The sequence below is a fragment of the Epinephelus moara genome, chromosome 15 (genome assembly GCF_006386435.1).
Source record: "Epinephelus moara isolate mb chromosome 15, YSFRI_EMoa_1.0, whole genome shotgun sequence".
In the NCBI taxonomy this organism is placed as follows: domain Eukaryota; kingdom Metazoa; phylum Chordata; class Actinopteri; order Perciformes; family Serranidae; genus Epinephelus; species Epinephelus moara.
Genome location: NC_065520.1, coordinates 13,680,506 through 13,703,835, shown reverse-complemented (window position 1 = coordinate 13,703,835; position 23,330 = coordinate 13,680,506). Strand labels below are relative to the sequence as shown.

The 23,330-nt window shown below is 42.8% G+C and overlaps 1 protein-coding gene across 4 annotated transcripts; it reads left to right on the top strand.

Annotated features, from left to right (window-relative positions):
• Window positions 1-1,022: 1,022 nt before the first annotated feature.
• jam2a (junctional adhesion molecule 2a) lies at window positions 1,023-19,499 on the top strand. 4 transcript variants are annotated; one of them, XM_050063423.1, is made up of 11 exons: window positions 1,023-1,536; window positions 7,605-7,670; window positions 7,871-7,981; window positions 10,495-10,644; window positions 10,754-10,941; window positions 11,157-11,259; window positions 13,073-13,180; window positions 13,352-13,364; window positions 16,837-16,908; window positions 18,237-18,270; window positions 18,525-19,499. In XM_050063423.1, the coding sequence occupies exons 1-11, from the start codon at window positions 1,488-1,490 to the stop codon at window positions 18,561-18,563; spliced, it is 933 nt and encodes a 310-aa protein (XP_049919380.1). In that variant the 5' UTR covers window positions 1,023-1,487; the 3' UTR covers window positions 18,564-19,499. The 4 variants fall into 4 exon arrangements, with proteins under 4 accessions (XP_049919380.1, XP_049919379.1, XP_049919383.1 ...); XM_050063422.1 differs by having other exon boundaries at window positions 13,349-13,364; XM_050063426.1 differs by lacking the exon at window positions 16,837-16,908 and having other exon boundaries at window positions 1,025-1,536.
• The last annotated feature ends 3,831 nt before the right edge of the window (window positions 19,500-23,330 follow it).

Here is a 23,330-nt window from a genome sequence, read left to right as displayed (position 1 = left end):
GCCGAAATGAGTTTCCTCTGTGGGGTGTCTGGGCTCAGCCTTAGAGATAGGGTGAGGAGCTCGGACATCTGGAGGGAGCTCGGAGTAGAGCTGCTGCTCCTTCGCGTCGAAAGGGGTCAGTTGAGGTGGTTCGGGCATCTGATCAGGATGCCTCCTGGGTGCCTCCGTTTAGAGGTGTTTCAGGCACGTCCCACTGGTAGGAGGCCCCGGGGCAGACCCAGAACACGCTGGAGGGATTACATATCTTATCTGGCCTGGGAACGCCTTGGGATCCCCCAGGAGGAGCTGGAAAGCGTTGCTGGGGAGAGGGACGTCTGGGGTGCTTTGCTCGACCTGCTGCCCCCACAACCCGGCCCCGGATAAGCGGGTGAAAATGGATGAATGGATACAACACACAGTTGTTCCACACACGCACAAGAAGGTGGAGGAAGCAGTTACGGCATTCTGAGTTTTACAAGCAGCATCTACAGTCCTAAAATCTGTGGAGTTCTGGGGGGGCACTTGGTCGTCAAAACTTTGAGAACCCCTGATCTAAGATTTTTGTTTCAAAATTTAGCTGTTAAATTTCTAAAAATTTCTCCTGGGGTAAATTCCCCCCAGGCCCCCCTGGAGGGCTGGGTCCCCCCCAGTGTTAAATTGGTGGTTACGGCCCTGCTGTGGCAGCACTTTAATTTATCTGTGTATCAAATATATCAGTTAAAGGGGTTTTTCCAAAACCTGGATACCCAAAAGCTGTTTTTAATTGATGCCTTGTTATTTGTTAACTATTAATAAAGACATTAGTTCTAAGTTATAAACCCCTCAGACTGTAGAGGATGAAAGATCAACTCTAATATTTCCCTAACTTGTAGATCAGTCCCTAAATGATTAGAAAGAGGAGCTCAGTCTGTTTAAATGTGCCATCCCGTAGGCTGATATTTTAAAAAGCCATTATGTTCACGCCGGGTCCCGCTCAGACAAAGGTATGATGCGTGCCACACCTTGTTGCCATACCCAGTTGCCTCCCGTTATGTGGTCACTTGGTAGTGCAGTGCGCGTCTTGGACACGGCGCTGCGCTCTCGGCGCTCCGCCGCTCTGCTCGTCTGAAAGCACACCCCGCCCTCCCTCCACCTCCATCTCCACCTCAACCAGCGCCGAAACCGCACCACAGGAGGAGAGAAGACATTCATCCGCGCCTTTCATAGTAACCGAGCCGCGCCGTCCCCCAGCCAGACCTCTCACCCAGGACTCCAGCTTCTCTGACCGATCCGTCCCGGAGGTGCGCCCCGCTCATCCGCCCGCCTGCCAGCAGCTCCGCTCCGATTCGCTCCGTTCCGCTCCGCGCCGGGCCGGTCCGATCGCTTCCCCCTGGAGAACAGTTTATTCCCTGGAAGCTGGATGAATTATTGGAGAGTTGTGAACAAGTGCGAGAAGACAGCTGAGGCTCGGGATCTGCCTCATCGCGCCGTCCGGGGAAGACGAGACTCAGCCAGAGTTGTGGACGATAATGGAGGGGACGTCCCTGTATCTTCCGATTGTAATTTTACTGATGCAATGTAAGTGACAACTATTTATTCAGAAGAACTATCTGTGTGTGTTTTCCTACTTGTCCCCATGAGATAAACCATAGGAACAGATGAGTAAAGTGCTGGATAGCAGCTCCAGTGTGATTTAACTGCTCTGATCACTGTTTATTTATAATGATTTTAATCCTAACTGTCCATGGAGGTGCTGGGATCAATACTCTGCAAAAAAGTCATTTAATTTGGGCTCTAGTCCAGTGGCTCTTAACATTTTTCAGTCAGGGACCCCTAAATTGATCACATTAGGGTACATGGAGGTCCTTGAAGCAAAATCATATCAAAGAGAGGTCCTATGTGATAAGATGAGGCTTCAAGGACCTCCATCTGAAAAGATTTGGTAACCTATGATCCGTACTCACACTGGGAATTAAATATTGGAAATAAACTAATCCCCATTTTTCTGGTGGCCCCCGTAACTCCATAAACGACTCCTGGTTGAGAACCACTGCTCTAGACTCAAAAAGTTCTCATTGTTTTATGTATTTTTCCTCCTAAAAAGATCCATTTGGAATTTTTCGTGGCAGAATTTAAACATTTAAAGTTAGAATATGAACGACTATTCTTTGTTTCATGTTCTTCCGCAGTCCCCCTGTTTAGTTAAAGCCCCTCTGTGGCGAATATTCGCAGCCAGGCTGGCTTCCTACAAGTTGGCCCTTAAAGTTGCACTTGGCCGGGTGCCACCGATGGGTGTGGGCGGCATGGTGGTGGCGGGTGGGCACCCGTTCTTTGGCAGAAGAGGTGGCAGATCTGTGCATGAGGTCAGCGGTTGGATTACCACCAGGAACTTCAACCTGTTTTTGCTGGTGATGAGGTGTTTTCATGGCGGAGATGTCACCGGGAGAAAAGCTGTTTCTTTAAATTACAAAAAGGCACCTAACTTTCCCTGATGGAAAAAAAAAGGAAGCAGTGTATGTGTCTTTGGGCTCCAGGGGAGCAGTAGCAGTGTGAGATAGATGTGATGAGACAGTGAGAGTGAGTGACGCAGATTTTTACTCTGTGTTGTCCACATTTTGCCACCTGTCAGGCCACCAGGTCACGAGTTCACAGAGGTGTGTGTGTTTGTGTGTCCACTCCCGCTGTGGACAACCTGACAGCAATCACTCATCGTGTGGCACAGAGATGGACGTCAACAGTTTAACAGAGCAGCTTCAAATCTGCCTCGGCTCCACTGGACGCCTGTGGAGTGTATTGTTTAAAAAATCCAGGAGGAAATGTTTTGGGTGGGTCTCTGTGGCAGGCGACCCAACCTCCTCAACCTCACACACACACACACACACACTCACACACACCGTGTCTGCCTGAGACAGCTGTTGCTCACAGGGTTACAGTCATACAGAGGGGCTTTGTTCAAATGGAGAACACACACGCTCAGTCCTCCTTGTTTCTCTCCGTACCCCCACAGCCTTGAAACGTGTGTGCCAGTCATGTTATCTATATCACACAGCAGCCGGGCAGGATGTGTACCACGGCTCCATCTCCCTTCCTCTTTCATTTGTCCTGTTAATTTGAATAAGTGCCTTAATTATTACTGCGCCATGCTTTTGACCTCGGCACAGCCCTGGCAACACCCACCCCAGTCTCTGTAACACTCTGTACGGACCACGTAATGAGAGTAAAGCTGCGTGCCAAGGAGCGAGCGTGCCATCTTTCTATTTTTGCTCAGGCGAGAGGGTGGCTGTCCCTCTGCGAGTTTAAGCTGTCGCAGTGTTTGGTTGATGTTGATGCCATGCACGAGGTGTGTGTGTGCGCGTGTGTGTTTTTGTCTGTAGCTTGTCTGTGTTGACGCCTTTGTCTAGATGTTATTTGTGCTTCAGAGCCACAATGGGCCTATCACAGACGCATTTTAATTACCTTAGTGGCCATATCTGATGCCATGTTGGAGGACCATCAGAGACCTCCTGCTGTGAGGCACATGAAAGACTTTATTCTAAAAAAAAGTCTATATAAGCATATTCCAGCACCCATTTTCAGTTTGTGATTCATACTTGTTAAAAATCTACTTAAAGACAGACCGTGCAGGATTTTCCCCAAAAAACAATGTCATACAGATGTAATGTCTCTCAATCATCACTTATAACCAGCTAGGAGTGTGAGGTGGTGTGTTTATCTGCAGAGATCTGGGCTTTATAAAAAGGTAGCGATCAAGTGCTAGACTGTGACGACAGAATCTTGGGCAAATTTCTGGTGCCAATGATGGTCCAAATCTGGATGTTGACTGCAGCTGAATTTTAGGGTAAGGTTGTACATGAGCGAAATTAACATTGGCAAATATTTGCCTACTGTTAGGGGAGTATAAAATGATCGCAACTTTGGTGAACATTGACCAGCAGAGTCAGGGCCTCAACAAATAACAAAGAAGTTTCTTTTAAGATATTTTTTTTAGAGCTTTTGCCTTTATAGAAGAGCAGCTGGGGAGTGACAGGAAAGGGGCAGAATAATAGGAATTGAAACTTGGCCTCTGCAAAGGACACACTTTCTGTTGAGCAAGAGGTTGCTCCATTTGTTGCTCTGTTTAACCAGCCGATATTCTAAGATATGTGCCATGAAAAATACAAACTGCCCAGTATGATATATGCTGCCTGGCTGGCAGTGAGTCAGGAGACATGCGTAGAACGTAAGAAAACATACCAGTAACATCTGAATTTGCAGTATTTATTAGCAAGTTAGCTAATGTTAGCTAGCAAACTAGCTTTCCATGAAACTGCCCCCCAACAGTAGTTTCAATCAATGCATTTACTGGACAATACAGCCAAAAAACTCTGAGCAACACGTGGCTAAAAACAGAGACATGACACTGAAGATACATCCAAAGTTCAGTGGGTCAACTGTGTGTTTAAAAACCTCCTTCACTTGTGCGACTGAGGGTTCAAATTAGTGACATTTTAGGCTCCATCCACAATACTACACTTAAGTTTTAAGACACATGACTATTGATACATATAGCATCCACACTACGGCGTTTTGAACCCCCTAAATGGAGACCTTCGGAAACACTGCTGACCTTGTTTAAGTTTGAAAACTCTCGAGTTGCGTTCAAGTCAGGATGGATGACGCAGAAACCCTTGTTCACTTCCTGAACAGTCACATACGGTGACGGTTACGATGCATGCATTTACTGGACAATACAGCCAAAAAACTCTGAGCGACACGTGGCTAAACACAGAGACGTGACACTGAAGGGACATCCAGAGCTCAGTGGGTCAACTTCTAGACGTTAGCACACATTTGTCTCTAAACATGAATAACATTTCCTGTTGACTTTTTCGGACAGCAGGCCTTTTTATTTAGAAAGCTGCACCGTATGAACATTACCCACCATGCACTTGTGAAATGATCCGAACAGGCCATGTGTTCATTGTCTGCCTCGACGCCTTTGTAGTTAATTGAGGCCATTGAAGCTGACAGTGCTCATAGTAGTAGAGCACAGCGAAGCACGACACAGGGGCAGCAGGACCTCACATGCAGAGACTCTTTGCTCATTTTTTGATGTGTGTGCTTTCGTGTGCGTCGGTCAGCGCGGCGGTAAAGTGCGGGCATGTTGTCAGCCCTGCTACATCTCTTTTTTCTCAAAGAGACACCCTTCAAGGTGGCGGCAGGCCTGGTCTCACACTATGTGACAAGAGCTTCTCCCATTCACAGTCCCACTGTCTGAGAGGATCTCCCTCGCCTTCAATCCCACTCTCTCTTTTATTCATGCTTCTGCGGGTCTCTGCCCCCCCCTTCCGCCAACCTCCGCCCGCCTCACTCTCCTCCACTCCACTTCATTTGTATTCTATTCTTAGGGCCGCTCATCTCTCCTTTGTCGTCCCTCCTCGTCCCTTTTTAATCTCATTGTATCTCCCTCCTTCGTCATGTTCATCCTTTAGCGAGACAATGCTCCTCAGAGGGTGTCGAGGTGCGCGAGCCAAGGCTACGATGATAATCCTGTTACACTGCCGCAAGTCAACACATGGCAAAGCAAGAGGAAGAGGGAGCGACTGGAGGGAGAGTGTGCAGTTTTAATTCACTTAGCTCAAAGTTTGAGCAAGTGGAGCTGGTGTAAATTGAGCCAACTTCAGGAAAAGCTTTTAAAAAAAACTTGCGTTATGATGCATTTGGCAGACGCCATTATTATTGTATAGCCTGTTGTTTATTTAAAGGCTAATTTAAAAATAGCTGGAAATAAGAGCGAGAGAGACCTTTGGGTGTGCTCATGAGATCCAGTTTGTATGGTCATCCAACATGGCTGCCTTCCTGTTCTTTAACACACTTCCTGCCCTTTGTCTCAACTTGCCCTCTATTCTTCCACGTCACCCTGCCTCCACAGGAGAAAACTCCTGTAACTCAGTCCACTGACAATGGGCCCACACAGGAAGTTACTGACAAACAGGAAACTGGTCACGGTAATTCCAGTATATGTTTTGAAGTTGGGAGATCTGTATGCATCATGCCATTTGCAGAGACAATGGCAGGAAAAGTAAATGTGTGTGTGAGAGAGAGAGTGTGTTTTGTGGGGAGTTATTAAAGGTCCAGTGTGTAAGATTTAGGGGAATTAAGAGGCATCTAGTGATGAGGACTGCAGATCGCAACCAGCTGAAACTTCTCCTGGTTAGAATTCCTTCAGTGTTCTTTGTTCAGGAGGTTTTTACCAGGAGCCGAATTATCCACAGAAGTCTGGTCCTCTTTGAAACAAACAGACCCGGTGATTTAAAGAGGTAAAAATGCTGAATAAACCAGTTTCACGCACAAATCTAGGTTTCTCTAATGGTGTTTGGCATGTCACCTTTTCTCTTTGATAATTTAAGATCCAGATGTTGGGACGGTTTTAACAGGGAGGTGAATTATCCGCAGAAGTCTCTTCCTCTCTGAAACAAACAGACCGGGTGATTTAAAGCGGTAAAAATGCTGAATAAAGCAGTTTCATGCACAAATCAATGTTTCTCCGATGGTGTTTGGCATGTCAGAGACGGGATGCTAGCCAAGCACCTGCTTATTTGTGCTCACCTTTTCTCTCTGATAACTTAAGATCCAGACTTTCAGGTGATTTTTAGCAGGAGTCGAATTATCCACATAAGACTCTTCCTCTCAAACAAATGGACCCAGTGATTTAAACCGGTAAAAACATTTAATAAAGTAGTTTAATGTAACTTGTATATAAACGGCTCATTGTAATGTATATTATACAGTTAAATAAAACATACTACATTCCATTTCCTGCCAATATATCCCCCTAAATCCTACCTACACACTGGACCTTTAAGCTTTTTGCTTTCAAGAGTATGTGAAGGTGACGTCTTCACTACGACAAATTAAAAGTTTGTTAAAGGTTTTTCATAGCCCTTAATGTTCTGAGTCAGTACCCCTGAGGCCCATTCAACATTTATTATGTAATTTCAAAAATGCATGGCCTTCAGTCGAAAAATCTTTTCCCATTTTCTTAAGTTGCAGACCTTTGGGAGATGTTACTGGTGCAGCACCAGAGAGTGTTTCTAACCTGCTTTTCCCCTCAGGTAACCTTCACCCACGCTGAACCTGTATTTAACAACAGGACGACCAGACAATAATCTGTCCTGTAAACCAATCAGCACACAGGAAGGGTAGCTCCTGCTTCCTCTTCCTGTTTGGATGGGTTGTATCAGTGACATACAGACTGCAGGGGAAACAAACACGGGCAGCATGCCGTCCGCCTCTTCGCTAATGCCCCTCATACATCAGGTTAATCTGGACAAGCTTCTGGTGAGATGCTTGGTGACCTTGTCCTAACCTGCGCTTAAGTAAACATACGCTGCTTAAGCCTGCTGGATTAAAGCGGAAGAGGGAGTAATCCTGCCCTTACCTCGGATCTCCTGAAGACTGTGAGACAGTTGTGTCTGTCTCAGACAGTAGACCAAAGACAGCCATTAAGCATTCTCCTCTTGCAGTTGGCGGGCAATGTGGAGCACTTTACCCAATTCACCTTGCCCCCTAATGGATGACAAGCGATATTGCCTTCTGAAAATGCTCTCACCCCTCTTTTCTTTATCTCCCACTCTCCCTCCCCTCTTCCTCTCCACCGCCACCAGGTTCCCCCTCCGCTCCTGTCACCGTGTCGACCAACAAACACAAGGTGGAGGTGCAGGAGTTCTCAGGTGAGCCAGAAAAAGCAGCATATCTCCGGGCTGCCTCGTCTCACTGTCGAGTCATTTCTCCCCTGAGGAGTTGCTGCTTTATCAGATTCTCTCTGACAGAATAAACCATGTGGCTATTAATAGACCAAGCAGTTAAAAATGCCTCTGATTGAAGGCTTCACTTTTCTGCCATAAATATCTCATTGCCTCCCTTTTTACAGACGCGGTGCTGTCCTGCACGTTCCGCACAGAGAGAGACCCGAACCCACGCATCGAGTGGAAGAAAAAGGGGAAAGATGTTTCCTTTGTGTACTTTGATGGACACTTCAAAGGTGAGAAAGCCGCCTGTTGCTGTTTATCCCCAGAGTGACAAACAGGGCATTTGTTTTAATCAGCTTGCAGCACCAGCTGGAAGCGGTTTGCCTCGTAGGATGAGTAAGAAATACCACCTGGGCACTGTGAGATAGGAGTAACGGATCGACTGTAAGAGATATGTTAGCGCCGTCTGTGCCAAAGGTGTCAAAGTGTGAAATCTGAACCTGTCTCGTATCCTTGATTCCCCTCCTTTGTGGTTTAGGATGTGGATTTAATGGGTGAAATAAATAATAAATCATACAGTCGCTTTCACCCGGTCAGTCTCTTTTATAGGCAGCGCAGTTAGCCTTCTCAAATATGTCAAGTCTCCTTTACTTCACAGCTGAATTTGCTTTAAAAGGTGGCATGAATGAAGAGTTTCTGCTCTCACAGTGTCAACAAGTATCTTGTAAATTCATGAAAAGCCCTAGTCTTCCACCCACTGGCTGGATTATCCGATTAGGGGCCCCCAGGGCACCAAATTTGCTGTTTCATGCTTGCTGATACATGTAAATGTGTCCTGTGGCCTTAAAGTTCTTGTTTTACGACAGTGTGAACTGGGGCTTTAAGGATTCCTGGAGTCCTGAAGCCACTTTGCTCAGTTGGTAATCCTCCCTTACCTTAGCCTTTTGTTGAAAGGATTTACAGATGCATGATAGTCTGTCTGTTAGCAAGGCCATTTCCTGGAAAGCTGACTTGTTAGTATATGTCCATGTTGCTTGGTTAAAACCCAGCTACTGCAGGGCTCCATATTATATTGATATCAAGGTGTTTGGTCACAAATACTATGATGTTCGATTTTCTCCATGTCACCCAGCCTTGACTACAAGGGATGAACAAGTACACCATTATCTGTTTCTGTTCAGCCAACTAAATTATCTGTACTCGGGATGGCAGTTTTACGACGGAGTATTAGGGCCATATTGAAGAAAAAAAGATTTTGAGAATAAAGTCATAATATTACGAGAAAAAACTTCTAATATTACGAGAATAAAGTCGTAATATTACGAGAATAAAATCGTAATATTACGAGAATAAAGTCGTAACTGACAAAAAGTCGTAATATTACGAGAATAAAGTCGTAATATTACGAGAATAAAGTCGTAACTGACAAAAAGTCGTAATATTACGAGAATAGACGTAACTGACAAAAAGTCGTAATATTACGGGAATAAAGTCGTAACTGAGAAAAAGTCGTAATATTGCGACTTTATTCTCGTAATATTACGACTTTTTCTCAGTTACGACTTTATTCCCAAAAAAACTTGTAATATTACTGTATATTACAAATGTGTGTGTCTGTTTGTTGTTGGTTATTTCCTTAAAAACGACGACTTTATTCTCATAATATTACAACTTTATTCTCATAATATTACGAGTTTTTTCTTGTAATATTACGACTTTATTCTCAAAATCTCAGTACAGTTTGAACCGGAAGTGGGTGCGACTTAAACAGGAAGTGGGTGGAACCTAACCAAAAGTTGTTTCGTTAGACCTCTGAGCCTATTTTGGCCATTTTTGAATACTTTTGATTTTGCCTTCACCTATATGATCTGACAATTATTTTGTCACTTTAACTTACTTTTTTAGCGTATTGGGCCCAAAAATACACCAAAATCATCAAATCCAAATTAAAAAAATATGCTATTTATTACAATAGAAACCACAAACATGTTCAAATATAAACATATAAAGGTAAAACTGAAATATAGTAAAACTATATACAAATATTTCCCTTAAAAAACATGTATATTTATAGGCGTTTTTTTTTTTTTACCTTGTCAGCTGCAACTCTTCAGTACAAACTATGCCAAATTACACTCTTTCTTCTCCCAACTAAAACATTCTCGCCACTAGCTCCCGCTGCTAACTCCTGCAGTTGACTTCAGGTGCGGCGATTTTGGCCCCGTCCCCTATCCACATCAGACCTCTTTGGTATATTCATCACGTAGATTTCCATTTTGTAAAATGACAAAAAATTACCTTCCCATCCAAATTTTACGCATGGATAAATATTTTTGTACTATCAAATTAAAACTGTCATATCTCCAGTCAAACAAAAACTTGGAGGGAGTTTCAAACCAGCACTTTCAAGTGAAGTTGACAGCAGCCCTACAAGTGACCTAGTTTGTTTGTTACGGCGCTGTGAAAACGTCTTGTGATCTGATCCGATTAGAAGACTGTTAACAGGACAGTCTCAGGATTGATCTTCAGAGTACGGATATTGGCATGTTTTTCTCAGATGATATGAAAAGGACGTTATCCGACCCAATTACTCTGCTCAACCCTACGAACTACTGCAACACCAAGCACCTACTGTATAACTGCACTTAGAAGACGTAGAAGAAGGAGAATTATGCAACACTGTGATCTGAATGTGGCACACTAATGTAATGTATGGATTAAACCCATATGGACGTCGTGGCCATAGCCTGCAGCTAGACAAGACATTTCCTCTTTGGTCTTCCTGACCTTCTGTCCTTTCTTTCAGGTCCCTTTGAGGGCCGAGCTACCATTGACGGGGCCACTGTGACGCTGAGAGGCGTGACCCAGGAGGACGCTGGGGAGTACCGCTGTGAGATCAGTGCTCCTCATGACTCCGTCAACCTGGGCGAGACCAATGTAACGCTCAAAGTCCTGGGTACGACTGAAAGAGAATCCCTGATTACAGCTTAAAGGTTTAAGAGACTGGCTTGTTTTTCCAGGTTTCGATGATGTGTCTTTAACTCCTAACTTGTCCTGTCATCCAGTGCCCCCTCAAACCCCGTCCTGTGAAATCCCCAGCGGGGCGGTGACAGGCTCAGTGGTGCAGCTGCGTTGTAGGGACCGGCACAGCATCCCGCCTGCGACATACTCCTGGTACAAGGACAACCAGCAGATCAGCCCGCCACGCAATGCCAACGCCACCTATCTAATCAACTCACGCACAGGAGTACTGGTGAGCATGTGTGGGAAATAGTTCACTGTCTCCTTGCAGTATCATGTGCTTTTAAAACAAGAAAATGATGCTGTCAGTTTTTGTTGAGCGCTCCCTGGTTGGATAGTAGGTAGTGTTTTTTTGCTCAAGGACACTTCAGTAGAACAAATGCTTCAACTGAAAGCTGAAGCCATCACCATAAAGGTTTCCTCCCTCCCTCTCTGTCTCTCATGCAGGAGTTTAAAGCAGTAGCCAAAGAGGACACCGGTCGATACAGCTGCCTGGCTTCGAACGGAGTGGGACCGCCCAAGATGTGCGAGGGCAAGCACATGACGATAGGTGTGTGTGTTTTATGTGTGTGTTTCCACACTTCTTCCTGCCTCTTCAACACACCTTTCAGCACTGGAGAAAATCAGGGATGCAGTGGAGAGGAAAAGCCTCCTAAACTTAATCCACCCTGCTTCTAAAATCTGAAACCCCCTTTAGAAATGTACTTAAAATTCGAAGGGCTACTACTGTGTCCATTTTGGGACAAATTACAGGGTGTAAAATCATGCTGCTTTGCTTGGAAATCTCATCAGCTTGTTAATAAATTATATAATGTACTCTAGGTTAATGCAAGCAGCCATTTTATGCTTTTAATAAATTATGGGAAATGTTATTGGTGTACAGGAAAAGGCATTAGATGGGAGTTAAATTAAAATACGGTCTTCCTGTTTATGCTTGGAGACTTAATGGTTACCACTGTTAGGAGTTCACATATCTCCCAGTCTTTTTGACATATATGCTTCAATAAATTGAGATTGGGAATAGCAAAATCTATTCACCACGTATGGAGTCAAAATAGGGACAAAAGTACTGTCGCTGTGTTTGACCATATTTGAAAGTGCACAACATTTTGAATGAATACATTCAAATATCACGGATCAATCATGGAGCCAGGGTGGTGAGACATTTTGCTCCGAGTCTGTGGCTTCAACCAGATCTGCTTGGGAAACAGCTAGCAATATGAGCGCTAGCTAGCTGTAGCTTAGCTATGCTACATTGTGTTGGTTGTTTCTTAACGTTAGCTGATACAGTTTTCTGCAAACTAGCTGCGTGAGTCTGGATGAAGCTGATGTTATCCACTGAAGGCAGTGTTTTGCTACGTTAGCTAGAAATTTGTCCGTGTTAGCAAGCTAATTTTAGCTAATTAGCTAAAACTACCATATCACGATGTATTGCACGTCAGTGTTTTCTGCCAGCCATATATGGCCCCCAGTTAGGTGCCTAGTGGCCCCCATCCATTTTCTAATGTACAGTGAAAATAAATTAATTCACATTGGGAATTTTTGTTGGACTTTTAATGTACACTAGGAGCCAGAGTGCACAAAAAAACATCAAATTAAAGTTTGTATATCAAATAAAGTGCCAGGGAAGCCCATAAGGAGAGAGCAAATGGCCGCTTCACAGATAGACCCTCAGTTAGCAGCTGTAGTTACTCAAAATCAGCACTTGTGTAACAGCAGCAACAGAAAGTTTGCTAATCCCGCATGGAATTGGGGTGGTCAGGCATCTGATCCTCAGCTGGGGTTTGCGCAGACTGACTGCAAACTGCTACAGCCACCACCTAAAGGTCCATCTCCAGAGCTGCCATCTGCTCTCCTTCCTGTGAAGTACTGTTAGATTAGCTGCCAGGAGTGAGGCGGAGGGATCGTGGCGTGCGCTAGCTAGCTGATTCTTCTCATTTGTAGTCTGTTAAACAGTAAATTCATCACATTCAATGTGTCAAATGTGGGACAAAAGTAAACGTAGATTTATTTCAGCTCTTCTTTTTTTTTTTATCTACAAACAGATAAGTAACTGCAAACCTTTTTTGTAAAGGTAATGTTTGTGCAAATCTTTATGCACTCACAAATCTTTATCATCTGTTCACATATTGTCATGCACAGCTACAGACATTTTCAATCTCTTAGTCTAGTTTTTTGTTTTTGTTTTTAACACATTCAGACATTTGAATTAATTTGATCAAAACGTTCTTACACATTCACACATTTGAATGCACTCATACAAAATGTTTTCACACATTCAGATAAGGACGTACACAGCTACAGTACTTCAGTACTTTGACTGACATACCATAACTCAGTCTTTATTCCCCTCTCTCCTCCAGAGGACGTCAACGTCTCGGCCGTGGTGGCAGCTGTGGTGGTGGTCTGCCTGGTCATTGTGATCTGCGGATGCGGGGGACTCGTCTTACACCGCAACGGTTTCTTCAGCCGTGAGTTTGTCTCTTTAGTCGGATGTTTGCTGTTTTTTTCCTCCAATCAAATAACCACTTTGTCTACTTGCACAATCAGTACATCAATTAATAGCTTCTTTTTTTTTGTTGAGAAAACATAAACTCTGACATTCACTGTATTTTCTCTCCTCCTGACTCATCCATCAGCAGGACACAGAGGAAGGTAAGAGCTCTGTGATTGCATTACCATCGATGTGACCAAACACAGGCTAATACCCTACACACTTAAGACTGCGGGAGGCGGGGGAGGTTGCGTGGGTTGTTGTTGCACCGAGACTGCGTGTCTGTGTGCTGAGTCAGGACTGTATACAGTGACAGCTGTGGCCACGGCAGCGCCTGTGTTGCTGCTGGTCCCGTGATTGGCACCAGCAGATGTGAAAACCATGGGAAAAGGTTGTTTTTTACAGACATATATCTGTTGAGATCATGTCAAACTGTGTAGCAAGACGTCTAAAAATGCAGACATTCAAAGGGGGAGAAATAATCAGTGCAACATAATTATGGAATAATTACCGGCTGTTAATCAGCGAGGAGGAAAATATTGGCAGTAGAAAGAATTGCAAGCAATTAAACTGATTGGTTGGGTAATTTGAAATGGATTACTTAGATATTGAAGAGATTGAAGAATGAGACTGTGGCATGACAGAGGGATGTGAGTGCGTTTACACACACGACTGGGCGAAAGGACGTTTGGATGCTCGGTCAGAAACCACAGAGACCTAAATGCATGTCCTCGTGTGACTGGCCTAATTTGCTTGACTTTATGTTATTTGATTACTGGCTTGTTACCCCGCGTCGTTTGATGGAGAGTCATTGCGGAGCTCTCCTTGTAGCTGATGCGAAAGCTCTTTGTCTAGGTTAAAGTCTGATGCTTATCCCACTGAGCTAACTGGAGCTGTCAGTGTCAACTTCCTATTTATAGAACAGGCTTCTTCACAAAGACTCAAAGACAATGTGACACCATATCTGATGCACCAATAGTAAGCACAAGTTAACAAAGCAGGAATGCAGATCTCGGCTTCAGCTCTGCCTTTTAGAGGAAAAACAGTCAAGGGGTCCTGGTTACATGGACGAACGTTACATCATCCTAGACGCTGACCACAGTCCAATTTTAGCTCGTCCTTACAGTCGATGGTTGCTGCGAAAAGGAGGCGAATTTGGGCTGTTTGTCACTGAGATTTAAGATCCTCCAAACAAGACCTGACTCTAAATAAATGTTTATCAGCTGTCTGTGTACTCTGATGGTTGCATTACATATTCATAGCTCCCCAAGCTAGTGTCTGAAATGGATATGTGAAGGAACATTCTCGTTTACTTCTTGTATTTATTTTTGTCACTCATAACAACATCTTGTAAATAGATGAGAAAATTGTCACAGATGAAACAGATGTACACATATATAGCTTTATTTAATAAATACCCAGCAAAACAACCAATCAGAGCTGAGGTGTCTCTAATGCAGCTGTCAATCACTTCTTGTGAAACTAGACAGCGCTGATCAAAAAGAAGAATCAAGATTCTGTTACTCCATTATCCTCTTCTTGCCTTAATGTTTAAGAAACATATTTTAGTGTACTGTTTAGCTGTTTCCAGGTCACAAATAGGGGTGTAAATCATCGGTTTAATCCCGATTCGATATTTGCCAAAATTACAAAGTCTGCTACGATACGATTTCGAAACGATGTGATTCAGGGGGCTACGATCGATGTGAGATGATATTAAATGCCCATTTATCATAATGTGTTACAGAAGAAGCTGCCACCCCTTTCTTTTTTGCTTTTGGCCGCAAAAGATAATTTAATTCAATTGAAATTCTGCCAGAAATGATTACATATGCGTATTAGCTTAAGCATGTTTTACGTAGCACACATTAGCCTAGCAGCTAGCGGACTTTTTCTCTCTACTCATAGCTTAAAAATGTACATGTAACTTTATTATTTTTCGTATTCACCATTGTTTTAAGTCGCTGCATCTCCCGACAGAACAGCACAGTTGAATTTCAGCCTGCATGCACGTTTTTTCAGCCGAACATTGTTGAAACAGAGCAGCTAATGTTAGCGAAGCTAGCGGAGTGAGATGCTAATCCAGGCAGGTACGACACTGCTGATTTACTCTGAAGTAAATAACGTTATCCTCATCGTGACACAGAATTTGAAAATAAAGGCATAATAAGATGGCGGTATAGAATGAAATTTTCACCTTGCATCGATGACGTTGGATCTTTGATAACTGAATCGATATATCGACTCTTATGTTACGGCGAAAGAGTAACTAAAATATGTTTCTGAAAACATCTAAGGCGTAAAATAGGGAATACAGTAACCAAATCTTGATTCATATTTGATCAGCACTGCCTAGTTTGACGTTTAAAGACTGTGTTAGAGACTCCTCGGCTCTGATTGGTTGCTTCATTCAGGCACAGCAAATATGACAGAAAGTTATTTTTATGAAGTTACCAACTGAACCTTTTATGTCTTGCTCAATGACACTTCCACAGCTGTGATACAAACTTGAAAGAGAGTCGTAGGATTTAGACGCTGTATATCAGGGTATTGGATTGCTGCATGTGATTGGCTCACCACTTGACCTGCTCACCCCAGCATTTTGTTGAGCTCTGCTACATCACGATTGGCTGCATGTCTGTACAGGTTCATCGCGGTAACACTAGTTATGTGTGCTTATGACTTGTGCATATGATTCCTGTATCATAAGGTATACGCTCACCAGCCACTTTATTAGGTACACCTTCCTAGTTCTAGGTTGGACCCCTTTTGCCTTCAGAGCTGCCTTAATTCTTGGAGTCATAGATTCAACAAGGTGCTGGAAACATTCCTCAGAGATGTTGGTCCATATTGACATGATTGCATCACATAGTTGCTGCACATCCATGATGTGAAACTCCTGTTCCACCACATACCAAAGGTAGTAAGAGGCCGAAAGTGAGCCAAGAAAATCTCCCCCACACCATTACACCACCAGCACCAGCCTGAACCGTTGATACAAGGCAGAATGGATCCATGATGCCAAATTCTGACCCTACCATCTGAATGTGGCAGCAGAAATCCAGACTCATCACACCAGGCAATGTTTTTCCAATCTTCTATTGTCCAGTTTTGGTCTGTGTGAACTGTAGCCTCAGTTTCCTGTTGTTAGCTGACAGGAGTGGCACCTGGTGTGGTCTTCTGCTGCTGTAGCCCATCTGCTTCAAGGTTGGACGTGTTGTTGGTTCAGAGATGGTCTTCTGCAGACCTTGGTTGTAACCAGTGCTTATTTGACTTCCTGTTGCCTTTCTATCATCTTGAACCAGTCTGGCCATTCTCCTCTGACCTCTGACATCAACAAGGCATTTTCACCCAGAGAACTGCTGCTCACTGGATATTTTCTCTTCTTCGGACCATCCTCTGTAAACCCTAGAGATGGTTCAAGCACACACATTATGATACAGGACTCATATGTATGAATCATAGGCACGTTACCACCACTAGGGTTACCGCAAAACACCTGTCACATCAGTGATACTAATGAATCCCCTGCCCAATCACCGATCAAAGCATGGTGTGCAGTGTGACTCCAAAATGACCCCCCCCCCCCCCCATTGTTAACCCTTTTTAAAGCCACCACGCTGACCCCCACAGGTCATTTTGGATCTCCCAGTGTCATGGTGCAGCCCACATCAGCAGCCAAACCCTGCACAGAACTGAGGACACGTGAGTGTGACCCCTAGGCTGACAGATAGATATGGAAGCAACCAATGGCCGTAATAATTTCAATCGTATACACAACGAAGGAATACTTTGACACTGTGGTGAATGTGCTTGGGTGACTGTCCTGTCAGGCAACCAGCAGAGACTCCAAGAAGTCATTTTATCTGGCTATTAGTGAGGTGTTGGAAACTTAGATAAAGCCAAGCTAACAAACAGGATGTTTTGTAGTGAAACCTGAAAATCTGCAGTTTAGTGAGAGGGTTAATGTACAAAACTATTTCTCAGTCAGGTGCAGAGCCTTCTTAGAGTCTTTGCTGGGTGCCTGGCAGGACAGTAGCCAAAGCGTTTTTATCAAAATGTCAATTTATTACTTTAAATATTCAGCAGATAATAAAATTATTTTGGCCCCCTTTTGCTTCCATAGACAGACCAGACATTGATTGACATTGATCATCTTGTTCCAGTGCAGTGTTTTGTTGGGAAATCTTTGCTCCTGGCATTCATGTTGATGCCACTTGACATGCACCACCCCTCCCAAACTCTGTTGCACCATGCCACACTACAAACTCTGCTCAGGAATGGCCCGAGGAGCGTTGACATAGAGCTCAAGGCGTCAACCTGGCCTCCTATTCCCAAGATCCCAATCCGATCGGGCATCCCTGGGTCGTGCCGATACCCCAGAGGTCCTATGTCCATGCCTCAAAAGGTCAGTGCCAAATCCGATCCACAGTGAGGCCTCTTACCTGTCGAGGCATGGACACAGGACCTCTGGGGGTGTCCCTTTGAAGTCTGGTGGGAGATCCTTTGAATCCTGTGAGGTGGGGATACTGGCATGTCCCTTGGATGCTTGATCAAACTGGGATCTGGGGAGTTCGGAGGCCAAGTCAGTGCCTTGAGGTTTTTGTCACGTTCCTCTGGACCTGCTGGGGAGGCCGATGCCATAAGGGGGGTACTTGGTCTGCATGGGTGGTGCATGTTAAGTAGTATCCACACGAATGCCAGAACCAAAGGTTTCCCAGCAGAACAATGCACTGGAACAAGACAATCACTCTTGTGGTTTTAATGTAGTGGCTGATCAGTGTATACCAACTGTTTATCACAAATCCTGAACCACGCTTTTCTCTCGCCAGCTTAATATAATCCTGCTCAGCTGGTGAGAGTTAAGAGTCAGACTTTCCTTTTTACCCGGTGGGAGGTTTGCCATGTATGATGTGCATTATTTATGCAGGGCAAGATATGACTCAGGATACAGCTGTCTGCCTCGAGTTTCTTCTCTTCTTTGTGACTGTGTCAAACTGTCCAATGTGCTTACCCGTGTCTTTATCTTTCAGGTCCAATGTCAACTACATCCCTCCGCCCCAAGAAGTAAGTGTTTCTTTTTTCCCTTTGTCCTCTTCCTCCCCACATCTGTCCCCACGTTCCTCTCCCTCTCATGTTAAGCTCCGAGTGGTGACATGAGCAAAGCGCTGACTTAAGCATGAGCAGCTCGTACTTACCTAATCAATGTTGCTGTGTTTTTGATTGAAATCACGCCACCGTCACCTTGAGAGCCATAATTCTGAAACCGGAAAACAATTCAATGCTTAAAGCATTTGTTTTTTTCTCTCTCCCCCCTGCAGCCCCAGGATTTCAAACACACCCAGTCATTCATGCTCTGAGAAGCTGGCCTTCCTTTGAGAACACATCGCCCTCATGATAAGGTGCCAAACACTGGATTTATTATCTCTCTGGACTCTGAATGAGCTCTTCATCTTCCAGTACATGCTAATTTCAATCTTGTTCCTCTACCACTCCTTTTTGGATGGCAAGGCTTCTTCTTCCTCTTTCTTTGCATTGTGTGGGTCGCCTCAGTCATTGACGTTTTCTGCTCTTATGGGATTAAGTACAGTTTTGTGGCGTTCTGCTCCCCCCTGGTGGTCAGATGAAGAAATTCCAATTGATCTTTTCTGAATGATCCAGGGACCAGTGGAGCTTTCTACACACTTTGTTTCCTCCCTCTGCGGGCCAATTGTTTAAACTACCATTGCTTTTTGTTTTCTACCAAAGACTGACTGTTTAATTTAAGGGATTCATTTGTTTTAAAAGAGGGAATTCTGCTTAAAGCCATAGAGAAAGCATTGTTTTCAATCTACTCAAACGAAAATGCAGTTTACCTCAGCATCTGCCAATGTTTTGTCTTCTGTAACACTGGGGCCCCAAGCTTCCCACGGGCCCCGCAAGATCCCCATGATCTTAGTAACAACACGACACCAGACAAAGCCAGTCCAGGACAACAGGAAGCCACTTCAGCTGATTATATTGAGACCAACCCCGTTCCATCCTAATGTGCCTGCATGGTCTTTTTATATATAAACATACACATATACACATATATATATATATATATATACCTTGTGCCTTTTTAATTTGTCTGTCATATTTATCTAAGAATCTCACTTTTTTGTAAAGAACTTGCCTTACTTTTTTCTGTCTTTATATTTTTGTGCCACTGTTTGTCAACGTTTTATCAAAATGGAGTGTCTGTTTTTAGACAGTGTGTGAATGGGTTGTTCAGAGTTTTATTTGAATGGTGTATCAGTAATAAAAGGGTTTTCTATTCAAAGCCGTACTTGCCGTTATTACTGCGATCGCAAACAAGCAAAGTGCATTTACTTGCTGTACTTGAGGTAAATATACTGGAGTATTTCTATTTTCTGCTACTACTTAACTGATTTTGATTATTAATACAAAATATAACCAACATGATGTATTATTATTATCAGGGTTCCCAAGGTCATGGAAAACCTGGACAAGCCATAGAATTTCACAGTCACATTTTCCAGGCCTGGAAAAGTCACGGAATTCGAAGAAATCTTTGAAAGTTTTGAAAAAGTCACGGAATTCGAAGAAATCTTTGAAAGTTTTGAAAAAGTCACGGAATTCCAAGAAATCTTTGAAAGTTTCGGAAAGGTCATCGAATTTTGTTGTGTGTAATGAACTTGTTGCAGTAATCTTCTGTTGATAACCTTCCACGTGATGTAACATAGAAGCAAATTTATTTTCTGTAGCTTTCAATGTAAAATGCATCAATGTGTGATGTTTCGTTTATCATCATGTACGTTTCTTTGTTTTCTCCTAGTGTTCCATCTCTCCTTCCGGTATGCTAGTTCGCTGACGTTGAGTTTATGGGTCCTTAAAAGTCTTGAAGTTTCAAAATTTTGTATGATTATATTATTATAGCTTAAAGGGACAGTTAAACCCCAAATGAAATACACATTTTTCCTCTTACCTGTAGTGCTGTTTGTCAGTCTAGATAGTTTTGGTGTGAATTGTCAAGTATCGGAGGTATCGGCCGTAGAGATGTTGTCCTTTTCTCCAATATAATCGAACAAGAGGATGCTCAGCTTGTGGTGCTCAAAGCGCCACGAACATACATTTGAAAAACTCAACAGCAATGTCTCTTTCCAGAAATCATGACCCGGTTACTCAAGATAATCCACAGACCTTGGTGTGAACTATTTTCTTTCTGCCGAACACAGTGCAGAAGGAAGTGTGCATCTACTCATGGACGAGGTTTGTGACAGTGCAAAATGTAAACATTAATGGCGTCCTCCTTGGCTGAACTGTAACGTTAGCTTGCTCAGTGGTGCTAGGAGAGCTAGCAGTAGATGCACGCTTCCTTTGGTGAATGTAGATTGGTAGAAAGAAAATAGTTCCTTCATGAAACTGCTCACAACACAGGCAAGAGGAAAAAAGTTTAGTTTTGATTTTGGGGTGAACTGTCCCTTTAAGATAAACCCCAGGAAGAAATTAACTGACAGGTTCTTATTATTATGACTTCTGTCTGCTACTGAAGCCAATGAACTGTTTGGTTTTTGTGACATACTGCATTGGTATCGCCTTACTCCTTAAACTAACCATCTTCTTCATCTGCAAATCATCACATACATGCTGAAAGCCTCCTCTGTGCGCCCACAGAGGGAAACGCTGAGGCGCACTGGCTCGGCTTGCAGGACTATACATTAATCTTTCAAGTGCATTTGCTGCTGACAGGCATGTAGAATCGGAGACAGGTTGACAGACGGCTTCAGCTCGGTGCACGGGAGCAAGGGTTCAGTCCCCAAATTACAGTTTAATATTTAAGAGTGAACACAAGAAGTAAAATGCTTTGACTTCTTCGGGTCTCCACGCTTGATTTTTTTTAAAATTCTGCCAGTATGGACTAAGTGGGATTTGACCAAACCTGTGGTGGAAAGTACATTTACTCAGTAACTGTGCTTAGGTTTAAAGTGGAGGTACTTGTACTTAACTTATGCTTCACTTATTATCCCCAACATTTCAAAGGGAAATGTACCTTTGTTTCAACATTGATGGGAACACATGAAATAGGGGTTTGGGGGTCTTGTCTCTGCCAGAAAATTTTGAGCAACTTTCATGTTTTTACTGGGGGGGACTAATGCACATGTTCTAAATACTGAGGGGGACGTGCCCTGCGACCACACCGTGATTTACTGTCACTGTTTGTACACACTTTGTCACTATTTATACCATGTTACCCGACTTTCCAGTCTTAATTCGTGACTTCTTTTCTCCTAAATTACAATTTTAATCTCGTAATACTCTGTAGATTTACGACTTTATTCTCGTAGACCTATGACTTTATTCTTGTAGATCTATGACTTTATTCTCGTAGACCTATGACTTTATTCTCGTAGACCTATGACTTTATTCTTGTAGATTAACGATTTTATTCTCGTAGATTTATGACTTCATTCTCGTAGATTAATGATTTTATTCTCAGATTTATAACTTTATTCTCATAGATTTATAACTTTATTCTCGTAGCTCTATGACTTTATTCTCGTAGATCTATGACTATTCTCGTAGATCTGACTTTATTCTCGTAGATCTGACTTTATTCTCATAGACCTATGACTTTATTCTCGTAGATCTATGACTATTCTTGTAGACCTATGACTTTATTCTCGTAGATCTATGACTTTATTCTTGTAGATTAACGATTTTATTCTCGTATATTTATGACTTCATTCTCGTAGATTGATTTTATTCTCCGATTTATAACTTTATTCTCATAGACCTATGACTTTATTCTCGTAGATCTATGGCTTTATTCTTGTAGATTAATGATTTTATTCTCGTAGATTTATGACTTCATTCTCGTAGATTAATGATTTTATTCTCAGATTTATAATTTTATTCTCATAGATTTATAACTTTATTCTCGTAGATTAACGATTTTATTCTCATAGATCGATGACTTTATTCTCATAGATTAAGGATTTTATTCTCATAGATTTATAACTTTATTCTCATAGATTTATAACTTTATTCTCATAGATTAAGGATTTTATTCTTGTAGATTAACGATTTTATTCTCGTAGATTTATAACTTTATTTTCATAGATAACGATTTTATTCTCATAGATTAACTATTTTCTCAAAGATTTACGACATTATTCTCGTTGCTTAACGATTTTATTCTTTGATTTATGACTTTATTCTCATGGATTTATAAAAAAAATTTCTTAGATTAGCGACTTTATTCCCATAGATTAACGACTTTATTCTCGTAGGTTTACGACTTAATTCTTGTGGATTTACGACTGTATTCTTGTAGATTAATGACTTTATTCTTTTGTGGATTTATGACTTTTTTCTTGTAGATTTACCACTTAATAGGTAGGTATAGGCAGATAATAAATTATCTATGGATAAGCACCCCATATAACCCCACATCAAAAAACCTGAACCACCCCTTTTAAGTGAAAATTGCTAATACTTACTTTGAACGCATGACTTACACCTGTCACTGTGGTACTGCCACTTGTAATTAACAGATCTGAGTTAAGTCTTCACCACTTAAACCACACCAACAGAAATGGTAAGATCAAGGTTTGTTAACAGAACATCCAGGGCCTCCCGGCAGACTCCACATGCAGCCACGTGCTGTTTACTTGCTCCACGTTTAAGCTTCACTGCACAATCTCTAAAACTTTAGGCATCAGGTCAGATGGAAACGTAGCCTTTCTGACGCTATTTTTAGGTTTCAAATATTAATCCTGCAGAGGCTTACATGCATTTATGACCTTTTCATAATACTGAATGCTAAAGACTGATTTAGAGTGACAGCAATGTTCACATCTAGGTCAACCAATATTTGCCCGACTGGGATTTATCATTGATGAATTTCAGATACTTGCATATAAATTCACTGTAGTTCACCTTATGTTCCCTGAATGCCACAATCCAAGCAGACTGAACGCACATCGAGCCTTAAATGTTAACACCTGCAGCTATTCACAGTGCATGGCAGCAGCAGTGCAGTCATGGCAATTAACCACATATTTTTCCATAAAATCACGTGTGCATAGTGTTGACTTTAATTAATGTCTCTCTGTTGAACTCTGTTTCTGACAGAAAGGTCA

Coding starts and splice junctions, on each gene's coding strand:
- jam2a (XM_050063422.1), top strand. CDS start 1,488: ATGGAGGGGACGTCCCTGTATCTTCCGATTGTAATTTTACTGATGCAA. Junction 1,537..7,604: donor TGTAATTTTACTGATGCAAT/GTAAGTGACAAC, acceptor CACCGCCACCAG/GTTCCCCCTCCGCTCCTGTC. Junction 7,671..7,870: donor GGAGGTGCAGGAGTTCTCAG/GTGAGCCAGAAA, acceptor CCCTTTTTACAG/ACGCGGTGCTGTCCTGCACG.